The sequence below is a fragment of the Oxyura jamaicensis genome, chromosome 6 (assembly GCF_011077185.1).
Source record: "Oxyura jamaicensis isolate SHBP4307 breed ruddy duck chromosome 6, BPBGC_Ojam_1.0, whole genome shotgun sequence".
Lineage (NCBI taxonomy): Eukaryota > Metazoa > Chordata > Aves > Anseriformes > Anatidae > Oxyura > Oxyura jamaicensis.
Window position 1 is genome coordinate 5,377,046 of NC_048898.1, and position 13,126 is coordinate 5,390,171.

The 13,126-nt window shown below is 46.3% G+C and overlaps 1 protein-coding gene and 1 long non-coding RNA gene across 3 annotated transcripts in view; both read left to right on the forward strand.

The window, feature by feature from the left end:
• Positions 1 to 5,892: 5,892 nt before the first annotated feature.
• LOC118169023 lies at positions 5,893 to 9,156 on the forward strand. Its single transcript, XR_004751889.1, has 2 exons — positions 5,893 to 6,154; positions 8,341 to 9,156. It is a non-coding gene; the product is annotated as an uncharacterized LOC118169023 (long non-coding RNA).
• Positions 9,157 to 10,278: 1,122 nt separating this feature from the next.
• The window catches only part of JMJD1C (jumonji domain containing 1C), a 159,270-nt gene continuing 156,422 nt past the window's right edge, over positions 10,279 to 13,126 (forward strand). Inside the window, exon 1 of one of the 2 annotated variants that reach the window (XM_035329919.1) lies at positions 10,279 to 10,633. In XM_035329919.1, coding sequence (XP_035185810.1) covers positions 10,481 to 10,633 — 153 coding nt within the window. In that variant the 5' untranslated portion in view covers positions 10,279 to 10,480. The remainder of the gene's footprint in view (positions 10,634 to 13,126) is intronic. The other variant, XM_035329922.1, reaches the window with a different exon arrangement.

The following is a 13,126-nucleotide window of genomic DNA, read 5'->3' on the forward strand; positions in this document are numbered from 1 at the left end:
TCTCTCCCAGTTTTGTAGAACAATTCACCAAGATATATGAAAACAGAAATAGCACACAGGAAAACAATTACGCATCTCAGAGTGCAACCTAAAAATCAGGAACCTCATCAGCTGATCTCTGAAGTATTTAGGAGCACTAGCTGCACAAACGATTGATGTCCAACAATCAAGTGTGTTGATGAGCTGACTGAAGAAACACAAAATCACCTCTATGGCTCTGAGCAGCCATTGAATTTGATTAAGTGGTTGACCCACTTGGTTCTCAGATAAAAATCAATACCAAGCTCCGTGAGCCTTGTCACTGAACAAGTTTTGTAGCTATTGCAAAAATTGAAAGATGCTAATATTTTACTTTATTTCCCTGCAGATGAGTTGCACTACAACTGTAAACACCACTAAAAATCTCTTATATTAACAACTTCAGTTTTCAGTTGGACTAGGAGTTACCAGTGTGTGCTTTCAGCCTCATTTTTTATGATGAAGTTCATGTAAGCAACATGAAACAGTGTTGAATTGCTGGGATATAACTTATGCACAGGGTTCAAAGCAGAATAAAACATGAGAAAATTGGAAATGGCATGAGGCTTTGAGGCCTACACAAGGTGCTTTGTTATAATCATTTCCTTGAACTTTTATTTTGTCCTTCTGTTGTCAGTAATTTCAGAAGAAAAAAAAAGGCAGTGGATTTGCATTGCATTAGGGCATTTGAGAGTCTCAAATTACAGATTTAATAAGAGCTGTTTGAACAAAGGGATATCACTCCCCAGTCCAGGACATCAGTGTAGCCACACCAGCTGGCTCACCACCTTCCTCAGACCTTTACCTTTCTGAATCATCTCAAGCAAGGCTCAGTAGTCATGTAAGTTCTGGTTCAGGTAAATAGCTTCACTGGAATTACAATGCCAGCAGAACTGACTTCTAAGCATTTCCTGAAGTCCAAGTTTCATGAAGTCCATAGGGCTTTTCTACACCGGCCAGCTTGTGCTGGGAAGTGTTCTCTCATTACAGTTAAGATCACAACTCAATGTTTCATAATTTGGAGCCCTCTTTAGATGTGGTCATATGGAAGAATGTTCCCATTAGTTACTGCTACAACTCAATAACACCAGAGCAAAGTTTTGTGGAAACTGCATTGTGATTAATTGGAAGAAGGAAGAAAAAAAAAAAAAAAAAGAGAGACAAACCAGGACACGAGATTTATTTTTCCACTTGCTATTCTTCTTTTTTCTCCCTCCCTCCCTTCAGCTATTTTTAATAGTAGGGCTTACTTGGTTTTGGCCTATTACTGCTGAAGCATGATCAGTTTCTAATTATAGAAGTTGTCGATGTGAATCATTAGTACAGTACTCCAGACCCCAGGCTGGAGTCAGGTTCTTGGATTTAGGGCTTCATACTGGCAGCAAACCCACCTCCAGTTCACTCGCTGAAGACTGAAGGGAGGGAGGTCTCCTGCACGCAGTTGTGTCCTGCACCCAACCACCTACACACACCGTGCTAAAATTTCTTCAGCAGACATTGTATTGAGAATGTTTTTGAATATTAGAATCTACACATGCTAAAGCAGATTGTTCCTTTGGATTCCTGCATGGCATTCTATAAGATATCACAGGACAGAACCAAATAAGTGCTTGTATAGATAGAAATTTGAGAAGACCCATTTCTTAAAGTGAGTAGAAATTTCAGGTCCAGAAGTCACATGCAAGGGGAAAAAAAATATACAAAGAATGTGATCCTGCATCATTTACTCTGGGAATAAAACAGCAAGGCAGATACTTGCAACTGCTGAGGACTGGGTACATCCTTTCACCACTAATCTTTGTATCCAACAAGGTTTTTCCCAATTCAGTCATGTTTACTGTCAGTTGATGCTTCAGCAACATAACAGGTGCTTTTATAAATTGTTGACCTTTACAGTTAGGGCTTACCTGAGGGAGAGAAATAACTGCCTGTTTTATTCCTGCATCCACAGAGCTGGTTTGCTGGAGGGAGATCTGCTCGCTGAACTTTGACAAACCAGGCCATGAAAACAGACTTGCGCTTCCATGTTTTCTAGTCTAGAGAGTCACTAGGACTAAGGATGCATAAGGGACTAGCAGAGCGGCAGCAAGGATAGGTGCAGCAAGCAGGTAGCGTTTCTGGGTTGGGAAGCCATGGAATATAACTCAGGGTGGTGGATGTGCACAGAGAAGTGGATGTCTCCAACACCCCAGCATCGATGACTGTATAATGTGGACTTCAAGATATTTATATAAATAACAGTAGTTGCTGAAACTGAAATACAGGAAAGTCCATCTCATCATAAGACTTTTCCCACTGTGCGAGCAATTGAGCACTGGAACAGGTTGCCCACAGAGGCTGTGAAGTCTCCAGCCTTGGAGACATTCAAAGCCTGACTGGAAGTTTCTGAGCAATCTGCTGTGGGTGATCCTGCTCTGAGCAGGGGGGAGGGAGGGGGACAGACTAGACAGTCTCCAGAGGTCTTCTCCAGTATCATCTAGTCTGTAACCCCAAGGCAATCTCTTTATTCAATTAAATGACACTGCAACAAGCAAACACAATCTTCTGCTCTTTAGTCCAAGACGACAGGCAAGTCCTTTCTCATCTCTCTGCTCATGTAGGTCTGCACCTTTTCAGGTTGTCATTAGAAGATGTAATGCTTCATTACTCTTCTTGCAGTAAGGACAGCCTTAAATCAATTCCCTTTCCAGGGCTGGTTTTAAGTATAGCCTGAACAAATGTGACAGACAGACCCTGGAACACTCCTAATAAGAACAGCAAATGAATTGAAGAAGTTACTGGCTCCGTAGAAAATTTGTGATGGTTTTAATTTGGATAACAGTACCAGGAAAAAAAATATAAGGAAACCCTGTTGTTTAATCAGCATGGAATCAGTAACATCAATTTGTTGGCATCCTGTACACTATGAAATATTAAGAATATCCTTGTCAGAGAGGTAAATGTTGTTAAATAATGGCTATTACTGAACTCTAGAGCAGCCCTAATTTGTTGCCTTTTCTGACACAGGAATTTAACAAGACCGATAGTTGGAATATAAGAAAGAAACCCTTGTATCAATTTTAATGCAATTTAGAGCCAGTTTGCTGGCAGGAAGAAAGAAGAACCATCATCTCATGAATAAAAAAAGCAGTCAGAAGAGTTTGCTAAAAGGGTAGTTACCACATGTGATAGTTACTGGTTTAGACAAACCTGATATAAACCAATCATCTTGTAATGATACATAGATTATGATATATCAGGAGTGCTACAGTTACATTCAGAAAATACAAATTAATTTGTATAACAAAGTATTAAGAGAATTACGCTAAAAACAAACAGAACAAAGAAATCGAGAAGTGATAGTATAGAGCCTAAAAAAAGGTGTTAAAGGAACTTTTTTTTTTTTTTTTTTTTTTAATGGTTTTCTGTGAACTTCTCTTTCTACCTTGATTTCAGAAAGACCCAGCTAATTTTGTTCCCTCTCTTCCTCCCCACCAGAGGAAGTAGCCATAAGTAATAAGCTCAGGTAATTTTCCCTAGTTAGTACATAATTACTGATAGCTAAACTCAGCTATTTTTCGTCTTGGATTTAGACCTTTGCCAGCCCCACAAACCTCTCATTAGCTTTTTATTGTGCAGTAGTATGCAAAGCCATTTCCTTGCTATAACTATTACCTGCTTTAGTTATACCAGGGTAATAACAGCCAAACAATTTCAACCTTAAGCAGCTGTGAGCAAAAGGGCCTTTTTCCAAGTGTCAAATCCCCAGAAATGTGTGTATGAACAAGAAGAAAAATCAGTGGACAGGAAGTTACTTGTATGAGAACAACGGTACCATCCTTACTACGGAGGTTTTTTTAGTGTGTGTGAGAAGTTTTCAGATAAACATTCAAAGATTTACGTAGAGTGCTAATCAGATTATAAAGCTTTGTCCCCGTAAATTAGAGTTGTTGAAAGTGCTCTTAAGACCTCACAAATTCAAGCAGTTGAAACAGAAGGTTGTAGTTGCTTATTTGCCTACGTTGCCTTAGTCAGGGTCTTGTACCATATACCAGTGATCTCTAGCGAGGATGAGACCTGATCCACCTCCTAATTAGTTCAAAGAGTACCTGTACAGTCTTTTTAGTGGCAACTGTAGTATCTACTTAAAAAGTGATATACTTAAACATCTTCCAGTCATCACAGAATTAAGTTCTCCCATAATGTTTGGGTGGCTGATATGTCTTAAAACTGATATGACAGCTTACCATTTAGAAATAATACTTGTCTTCATATATTTTTATATTGTCCATCTGCTAACAAGAGAAGTCTATTCACTGTAAAAATACAAGGATAACAATAAAAAAGAATTTAGCATTATGTAAAAATAAAAAATACATTCTAGATAACAGAAAGTTGGTGCTTTAGGAGACTGTGTGAGGAAAAATACTATTTCCACATAGCTAGTTATACTGCTACCTAATCCACCGTTAGTAGCAGTGAAACACTTAGTAGTTCTTAAATAGCTCAGGTTTGTATAGGCAGAAACTCTCCTGAAGTTAAAGGTTTCTGAAAAATCAATTTATTCAAGTTTAAGCGTGATTGGTTTCAGGTTTGGCGTGTGAGCAATTGACAGTAGAAATGAGCATTGTTCCTGGGTGAAAGGAAGGCCTTTTCAGAAGGAATGTTAGTGCATTGGTATTGCTGCAGCTGCTCAGGCTCTGAATATGCTGGAACTCTTCTGGACTTCTGTGGCTAGATCCCCTCAGCTAAAAATAATCTGTTCTCAGTTCTTGTGCTTCCTTCTGGGTATTATAGCATGCATTTTCCCAGGAGAACATTGCAGGAGAGCTCTGTTAGGGGCTGACAGATCCAAATGCCTTCTACGCTGTGCCTAAAGCTCAGTCTGTGTCTGAGAACTACCAAAGCCTCAAGCTGGCAGCAGAAGCTCGCTGAAAGGTAGGAAAGAAACTTGCCTGGAAACCTAACAGTACTGGGATGGCCACAGAGTAGCCACACAAATTTTACACTGCTGCAGCCTGTTCTTGCTCTGAACTCTTAAATCTCCACTGACTTACATTAAGCCAGCTAGGAAACAGTAGCACCTAGATCTCTGTCTTGAAGCAAATGAGAACATTTCCAACCTCTGAAAATTTCCCTCTGAGCAAATTCAAAAGGCCATTCAGAATTCAAAAGATTGGATGATCCAGCCTCACTGATTCAGGACAAAGCAGGACCAAAGCAGGAAGTTTCACCTTAGGAATTAAGCCTGTAGGTATTCAGGGAAAAGTGCAGACTGACAACTTTGTTATCTCTATTCTTCCCACCCTGTTTTTTGTCTCTGTGGGTCGTAAACTCATTGGGAGCAAAACACCGTTTCTTACCAAAGTGTTATGTTGGTCTAATGATGCTCTACCCTCAGGCTGCAATTAAATAATTACTGCAGAAAGTGGTGATGGGTGTTAAAGATGGTGCTGTCCCCTAGCTCGAGGGAGGATGCTGGCCCCCCACAGCAGTGTGTAAAGTGTGAGCAGAGCTCTGCAGCTTCAGGGCAAAAGTCCAAGGAATCAGCAGAAACTGCTCCTGTGGCTTTGTTGGGCTGGGTCAATTGTGTATTTAAAATAGATGGGGGATGCTCTTGAGATCTGTTTTGTTGGCTCAACTGTAAAACAGTAGGACGTGTTTAGGGTGACAAGAAGAAAGGGGGTTTTATGGATGGGTTAATGTTTTAAGATGCCCTCAAATTTTTTGAGGAAGGGGTTGTATAAAAGGTTATATTAATTTATTCAGACCTCTTTTGGATATACTTCATTAACTTGAATAAAAAGAAATCCTGGAGTCACAGCATATTGAGTATTAATCTAGGTTACAAATTTGCTGTAATTCCTTCCTCTTGTCAGTGCTGATAAAGTTTTCTAGTATGCTTGTGGTTGGAGTGATTCGCAAAAGCGATAACCTGAAATCTTCTTTCTTTGTGTGTTGTGGCAACAGCCAGGGTGATGTTGAGGAAGTCCTGCAGGTAATACCCAGGCATGGGGCGTGTGTGTGCTGTAGTTACCTGTAGTGTAAATACTGCACTAAACTTGCAGCAATTTTACGAGTAAGAAAGTCAAGAGACAGAAAAATATCAGGAGTGGTCAACCATCAGCCCTGAATGCAGCTGTGGACAGTCAGCGAGGTAAGTCATAGCGAATCACCACATGGAGTGTTCGTGGCAGAGCTGGGGTTGTGATCCCATGGGACTCATGTCTTACTGTAATGCACCTCTGCACTTTGTGCATTATTCTTTGTACATGCGTTAAATAGGAGCATTTAAATAATGTTTTTTTGTACTGAGCCTGTGTCCCATTAAGTGCTCAAGGATTGTCTCACCACTCTGCTATGTGTTCAAGGAAGGCATTTTTGGTAGGATGCATTAAGAAAAGCCCTTGGACACTAGGTAGAACATAAAAGTAATATAGGTATAAGCCAGAAGTTAGGTTTAATTTTGTAGGGGAAATGACTGGTGTTTGAGGAATACTGTTTTTTTTTTTTTTTTTTTTTTTTTTTTCTTCTCTTGACTATGGTTTTATTTAAGCTAGGAAACTTTAAAACCAGATAATACAAGTTGCTACTAAGTATAGATTCTTAATTTCCTGGATTCCTGGTGGTGAACCTTTGGAAGCATTAAATGTGACCTCGTAAGTTTCTGATAAATTACAGATTCAGAGGAACCTGACATTTACTATCTTCCATGGAAAGGTAAAATAGATCTAAAAGTATAGAGTATAGAATTTCAGGTATAGCTGAATCAACATTTGTTCTGCGTAACAGTTGTGACTGTGACAAGTCATTTTCCCTTCCTCACTGAACTTTCCTTACTGCAAAGTGGAAATAACCATTTTTAAATGTAGTATTTATCTGTATGCAGAAGGTGCAATTACTGCCAACGCAGGCTGTGCTATGCTTCAACTTCAAAGTTAGAAATAGCTCCTCATAAAGATCTTAATTTTGCAACTGACCTATGTGTATAGTTTCAGGGAAGTGGGACTGAAAATATTTTGGTATAAATAAGTAATTTAGCAATCTGTGCCGCTTAAAGGATACTGTTAATAACATTACATGCATGATAGCCTTTTCAGGTGATTAAATGTCCATCTGAAGTGGGGTAAATAGTTATGGAAGCCATTTGCTGAAGATATAAACAGCACCATCAATATCTTTCCAATTACAGCAAGAGATGGAAGATGCTGTGATTTTGAAATCATGGAAATAGCTTTTCTTGTTGCTTGAAGGGACAGAAAACCACCTTGTTTCCCCCACCTTCCTATTCCTGTCCCCCTGTGGCAGGGCAAAGTTGACTGGCTCAGGTGTTTTATGCTGGGTAGATGTGACGCGAGTGAGAAAGGATTGACCCAGCAAGTCATACCTAGCATCAGTGTGATTTTTCTTTTGTTGAGATGGCTGAACTTCTTTTTTTTTTTTTCTTTGCCTGTAAATCTTGGTACCTGAAGCAATCAGTTGCTGCACTAAAGCTGCACTAGGAGCGCGTACTAGTACAACAGGAGAGTTTCCCTGTGGTAGGTTCCCTGAGAAGAGCCCCCTACCCTGGGGTCCAGCCTCGGCCACCTCAATTACAAAGGGCTAGGGTGGGAGGTGAGCTGAGGGGAGATGGTTCTGGTGGCCTGAGGTGGAGCGGGGATTGCACAGAAATGGCAAGAGCTTGAGTCAGTGTGATCTGCAGTGTGCTTACAGGGGCACAGCTGAGCCTCTTGGACTCGTGGACCTGGTGTGTGGCCCAAGGTCCCCAGAGCTGTGGAGATCTGGGGAAGAAGGAGAGTTGACCAAATAGTTTATGTTCTGTTGTGAGCAGCTGCAGAAGCAGTAAGGTGCGGTAGTGGGAGAGCTTATCAGGATTCCTCCTAATTTCTGGGCTTAGACATTTCACTTTGATTTTGCCTGCTATTCTCCAAACCTGAAAATGTCAGCTGTGTTTTGGTGTTGCCTGCAAGTGCCTGGCTCTGAAAACTGCTGCTAAGCTGAAAGGATGATGATTTCTCTGGCCTTTTTAGAGTAATTTGAGAGGAGGCTTCTTTATGCTATTTTCTTCAGAAGACGCATCAATTCAAACTGGCCTTAATCCTTTCAATCCTGCAGATTATGGTGTTTTGGATTTTCAGTTCAAGTATTGCATAATACTTTGGAAGGAAATAGAGGAGGTGTTGGAAGGGGGATTGATGTATTGGTTGGATGCCTGCAAAGCTTCTGAGGAAGGAAGAAATCCCACTGCAGTGTGATAGAGCACTGGCTGTCTAACAGCTAGTCTCTGTGCATCTTTGGGGCTTGGGCCACAGCACAGCATTTCTGGTTTACGTCCTGTTGCAGCTGGAGACTGAGGGTCGATTGATCTGCATCCTGAACATCTAGTGCTCTTGTGGTTTCCAGCACCTGGCAGAGATGTGAGGAGAGGAGGAAAAAGCTGAGAAGAAATGGGTAAGTGAACAGGAGCTGAGAAAATGTTACTGAAGGTGGAGAATGGGTCCCATGGGTCTCTTGTACACCGATCCACCTCAACACGGTCACTTGGACACTCCTGAAGCATGTGCAGGTAACAAGAGTTCTTGAAAGCTGATGATTTTGGAAAAAGAAGGGCTTGAGATGTGGAGTGGCTGGAGATGGAGGCTGCCCTGGCCCTGTGCCACAAGGCCTTCTGTGAAGCCTTTTCCTTCTGGGCTGTGTGACAAGCTGTTCAAAGGCAGCACCGTGCCTGGTGGGGAGCTGAGCGAAGGTCCTGCCCGTCCGGCACGGCACCTGGGACCTGGTGACTGGAATTCACACCGAACCAGTCACATAACTTGGTCTTACAGTTCTTATCGCCTGAAAATACCACAAAATGATACAGTGGTGAACAACAGCCTTTAGTGAATTCTGAACTATGCTAGAATGTAATGCTGGTGTCATCACTTTGAGATGAATTCTTGGAATGAATAAAAGATACCTAATGGTATAGTAGTATCTGATAAATTCCAGTCTTTGTCTGTTATATCATGTAACTCGGCTTTTGGGGCATATTTTATGGTTTGTTACACACTAATGTAATCTACTTAAGTGTATAATTCTGTAATAATCTCAAATTACTCTTTGGCTAAACAAGAGGGAATCTAATAAAACTATAAAGAGTTTTGATATGATTAATATTTATTTAGTTGTCCTTGTAACTGCTTTTTAAACTGCTTATGAGTAACTGCTCTGTAAGGAGAATTCTTGCACGATCTGCAAGACTGCATTTTTTGGTCACTGGTAGCATTACTTTGAAATGCGGGTGAAGATCCCATTTTGTTTAACTGTGATGTGGTTTGTCCTGCCGATTCTAAGGAGCACACCTTATACACGCCTACCTTATGTCCTCCGTACGCCCCTAGCCTGCTGCCGATGCGATGCCAGGCAGCTATAGGTTCTTACATGAAGGGCTTGTGAGTTATTCTGGTGCTGTGAACAAACTTGTCATGCTGAAGGACAAAAGGATTTTTTTTTTTGCTTTGTTAATTAACTTCACTTGTCCCAGAAGTTATTTGTTCCTCTGAAATACATGGGAATGTGCTCAGATGGCACTCCTGACGTATTGCCCTTGCCTCGTAATCTTATTTTTCACAAGTGCGCTGTTCAAATTTACTCCCCAGTGCTGGGTGAGAGATCATTAACTTGCTCTATTGAAAGCCAGCGGCCCAGCAGAGGAAGGCTGAAGTTTGTGAGAGCCATGCTTGGAGATAAGGCGAAGGAAAATACGTTAAATGTGGAGTTACCACAGCGTGATGACAGGCTTCACAGAAAAACACTGACTGGAGAGTAGGGGAGGCGTAACGAAGCCACGTTCTTGGCTGGGGGGGCTCTGAGGTGCAGCAGAGGGGTCTGGGGGCTGCCAGTAGCGGGGTGCGGGGCCTGCGGCACCCCGGCAGGGGCTCGGCAACCGCCGCATTCCGCGCCGGAGAAGATGGATGGCTGTCTGCCGAGCTGAGCCGGGGGGCACAGGCCTTGCAGGGCCCGGCTCCCGACCCCTGAGGGGCCTGAGGCAGCAGCGGGCCGGGGCCGGGGCCGGGGGGGCCGCTCCCGGGGCGGGCCGGGCGCTGAGGGTGCGGGGGGGCCCCGGGCGCGGACTCTTTGCGGCGGCGGCCGCTCGCCCCCCGCCCCGCGCTGCCTGGCGGAGGGAGACGGCGCGTGGTGCCGGTCGCCATGGCAGTGGGCTGCGGGGGCGGAGTGGTCGGGGCCGCAGCGCGGCGCTGAGGGCGGGCGGGGAGGGGAGGAGGAGGAGGAGGAGGAGGGAGCGCGCCCCCGGCCCCGCGGCTGTTTGTGGCAGGCGGCCGGCGGCGGAGCGGCCCCGCGGCGCCGGCCCGGCCGAGGGGCGCGGACCCGAGCCCGCCGCTGAGGCGAACGAGCCCCGCTCCGCGCCTGCCCCCGCCATGGGCGGCCCGTAGGGGAGCGGGCTCGGCTCGGCGGCTGGTGCGGTGCCTGCGCGGCGGCGGCGGCCATGGCGGTGGAGACGCGGCCGGAGCTGGTGGGGAAGCGGTTCCTCTGCCTCGGCGGCAACGGCGGCGGCGAGGAGCCGGCGGAGAGCGGGCGCTGGCGGGCAGGGGTCATCCGCGCCGTGTCGCAGCGGGACTCGCACAGCGCCGAGCTGGCGGTAAGCGGCCGGGCCTGTGGCGGGGCGGGACGCAGCCCCCCGCCGGGGCGACGCGGGGACACGCCCGGGGACGCGGCGGGGTGCCCCCGGCAGGGGCCTCGGGGCTCCCCCGGCCCCCCCCCCCCCCCGGGCCGGGGGCCGTAAGATGGAGCCGGCCGGGCCCCTGCGCCTCGGCCGTGCCGCTGCGGTGCCCCCGGGCCGTGTTTCCGTGGCGGTGGGGCCGGCGGAAAGCGCGGTTCCAAATAGCACGGCCGGGAGGGAACGGCCCGGCCCGGCCCGGCGCTGCTGCCGCTGCCCTGCGGGGCCGCTGGGCTGGAGGGAGGCAGCCCGGGGTGCCCTGGTGCCCTGCTGCCGGCTCGGCCAGCGAACCGACGGGGATTAGCCACCGCCTGGCGCGGCGGGGAGCAGGAGGGTCTGCAGAATGCCCAGGAATGCCCGCATTCCTCCATCCCGGGCTCCAAGCTTTGTTTTAGAAACAGAATGCATGTGACACTTGAAATGCCACTTCTTTTTTTTTTTTTTTTTTTTTTTTTGTTATATGGTGGGTTGTGCTGTTATGTTTTTCTTCATACCAGCCGTAACTCAGGTAGCGTGCTGTCCATGCCCTTCTGTGCGAAATGCCGTGTGTTTTCACCCTTGGGTTATACGTGAGAATAGTCTAGAATACATTATTTTTAGAGCCTGCTTTGGATGTTATTCTTACAGGAGAGTATTCTCTACAAGCTTTACGCAGTTATGGAAACACTGAGTAACGTTTGGGGAGATGTGTACTAACATTTACAAGTCAGACCTGTAATTTGTAAACTCTACGAGCAGAGCTGCCATAAAGAGAGAAAGGGCGCTAAAGCCAGGCGTCCAGGGCTTGTCGCTTTTATGTTAAGCAGGCAGTGTATGCTGCCTGCTGTAAGCATGCCCTAACTTCGGTATCCGAGTGATTTTTCTCTTCAAATTCCCATTCCTTACGAGCCCTGGTAGTTGAAGGAAGAGCTGTCACGCTGTGCAGGATGACTCAGGGTGTGCGTGCCGTGTGGCGGAGCACCCTGTGGACAGACCCGAGCTACCTGCGACGCCGAGCCTGGAGCCTGGGTGCAGTGCAGCGCTGGCGCGGCCGGGTTCCCTGCTGCGCGTGGGCTCGCCACGCAGCGCTGCGTTACGCTGCGGGGGCATGCTGGCGACTTGGGCTGCCGGAAGCCTGTGAGGGGTTGGGAGATACTGACTGGGTCTAATGAGTCCCAGACAGTCCAGAGCTACTGGAGCATCACTGCTCCCTCTGGAGCAGCGTTTGGTTTTCCTCTTACCTGTTCTCTGTCCCCAAGGTGCAAACAGACATAAGTCACAAAGGGAGAAACGATAAGGTTTCCGTGGACAACAGGTAGTTTCTGGTGGTTAGGTTGCCCTGCAGTAGTGGTTAATGTTAACCTCTCATGAGTTTGATACTTGCCGATAGCATTACCCACATCCCCTGCCCGCAGTGAAGAACAACGGTGTTTTTCTGTCAGGCCCGGTTCCACGCGTACCGCCACAGCCGGGTAGCGCCGCTCGTAGCCTTCGTGGCTTTTCTTTCAGGTGGTCGTCTCTAGGAATAGCTCCAGACCCTTCTGTTACTCGTCACTGGGCTGAAATGGTAATGCTCCTTGACAGTTCCATTGCTGCCCACAGGGCGCAGCATAAAGATGTTGAAACTGATTTTTTTAAAAATCAATTTTGTGTATTTCTGGTCCCTCTGAGGTGGGTAGCCTTTGCAGAAGTACAGACGATGCCCTCCTCTGCAGGAAGGGAGGAGGAGGAGGGTATCAGTGGGCATTTTCAAGATAGTTGCAAAGCAACTAGAGCTGAATTACCTTTTTTAATTCTGGCTTCACAAGGAAGCATCATTTACACCAACTTGGTGTCTTTTAATAAGTGTGAACCCCTCTGTTGGTTTCAACCGATTAAGGAGCACGGAGAGGTCTGAGAAAAAGATTTCCTTCACCCCAGCCTGTGAAAGCTGACATCTGAGAAGTGAGTGCCCTTTTCCAGCAAAAAAAAAAAAAAACAGGGAAGGAGGTCACAGTATTGTGTGCGCTGCTCCTGGAAGCGAAGTGGTGGTTTCCAGCTGGCCGGCCAGCGTGCGCACAACTTCAAACCGCTCTGGCATATGCTGCCCTGTGCTCAGTGCTGTGCCCAGGTAGGTGGGCCACGGGGGATGGAGCTGCTGCTAGGTGGAGGTGGGCTGAAGGGCACAAGAAAGAGCTGAGTTAACAAACCTGGGAGGGTAAGCGTGAGTACTTGGAAAGGAATTTATGGGCAAACAGAGAGTTTGTTCAAATGGACGATCTTAGGAACGCGTGGGAAAACATGGAGGCAACTGACGTAATTAGTGTTAAGTGGCCACAGGGCTTTGTAGGAGCAAACCTATTGGAAACCAAGCTTTGTTACATGGGCTGTAAACAAAACAACCCCTTAGATCACCAGCTTCAGCCCTGAGTGCTGGACTGTCTGTCCCCTCTGCTG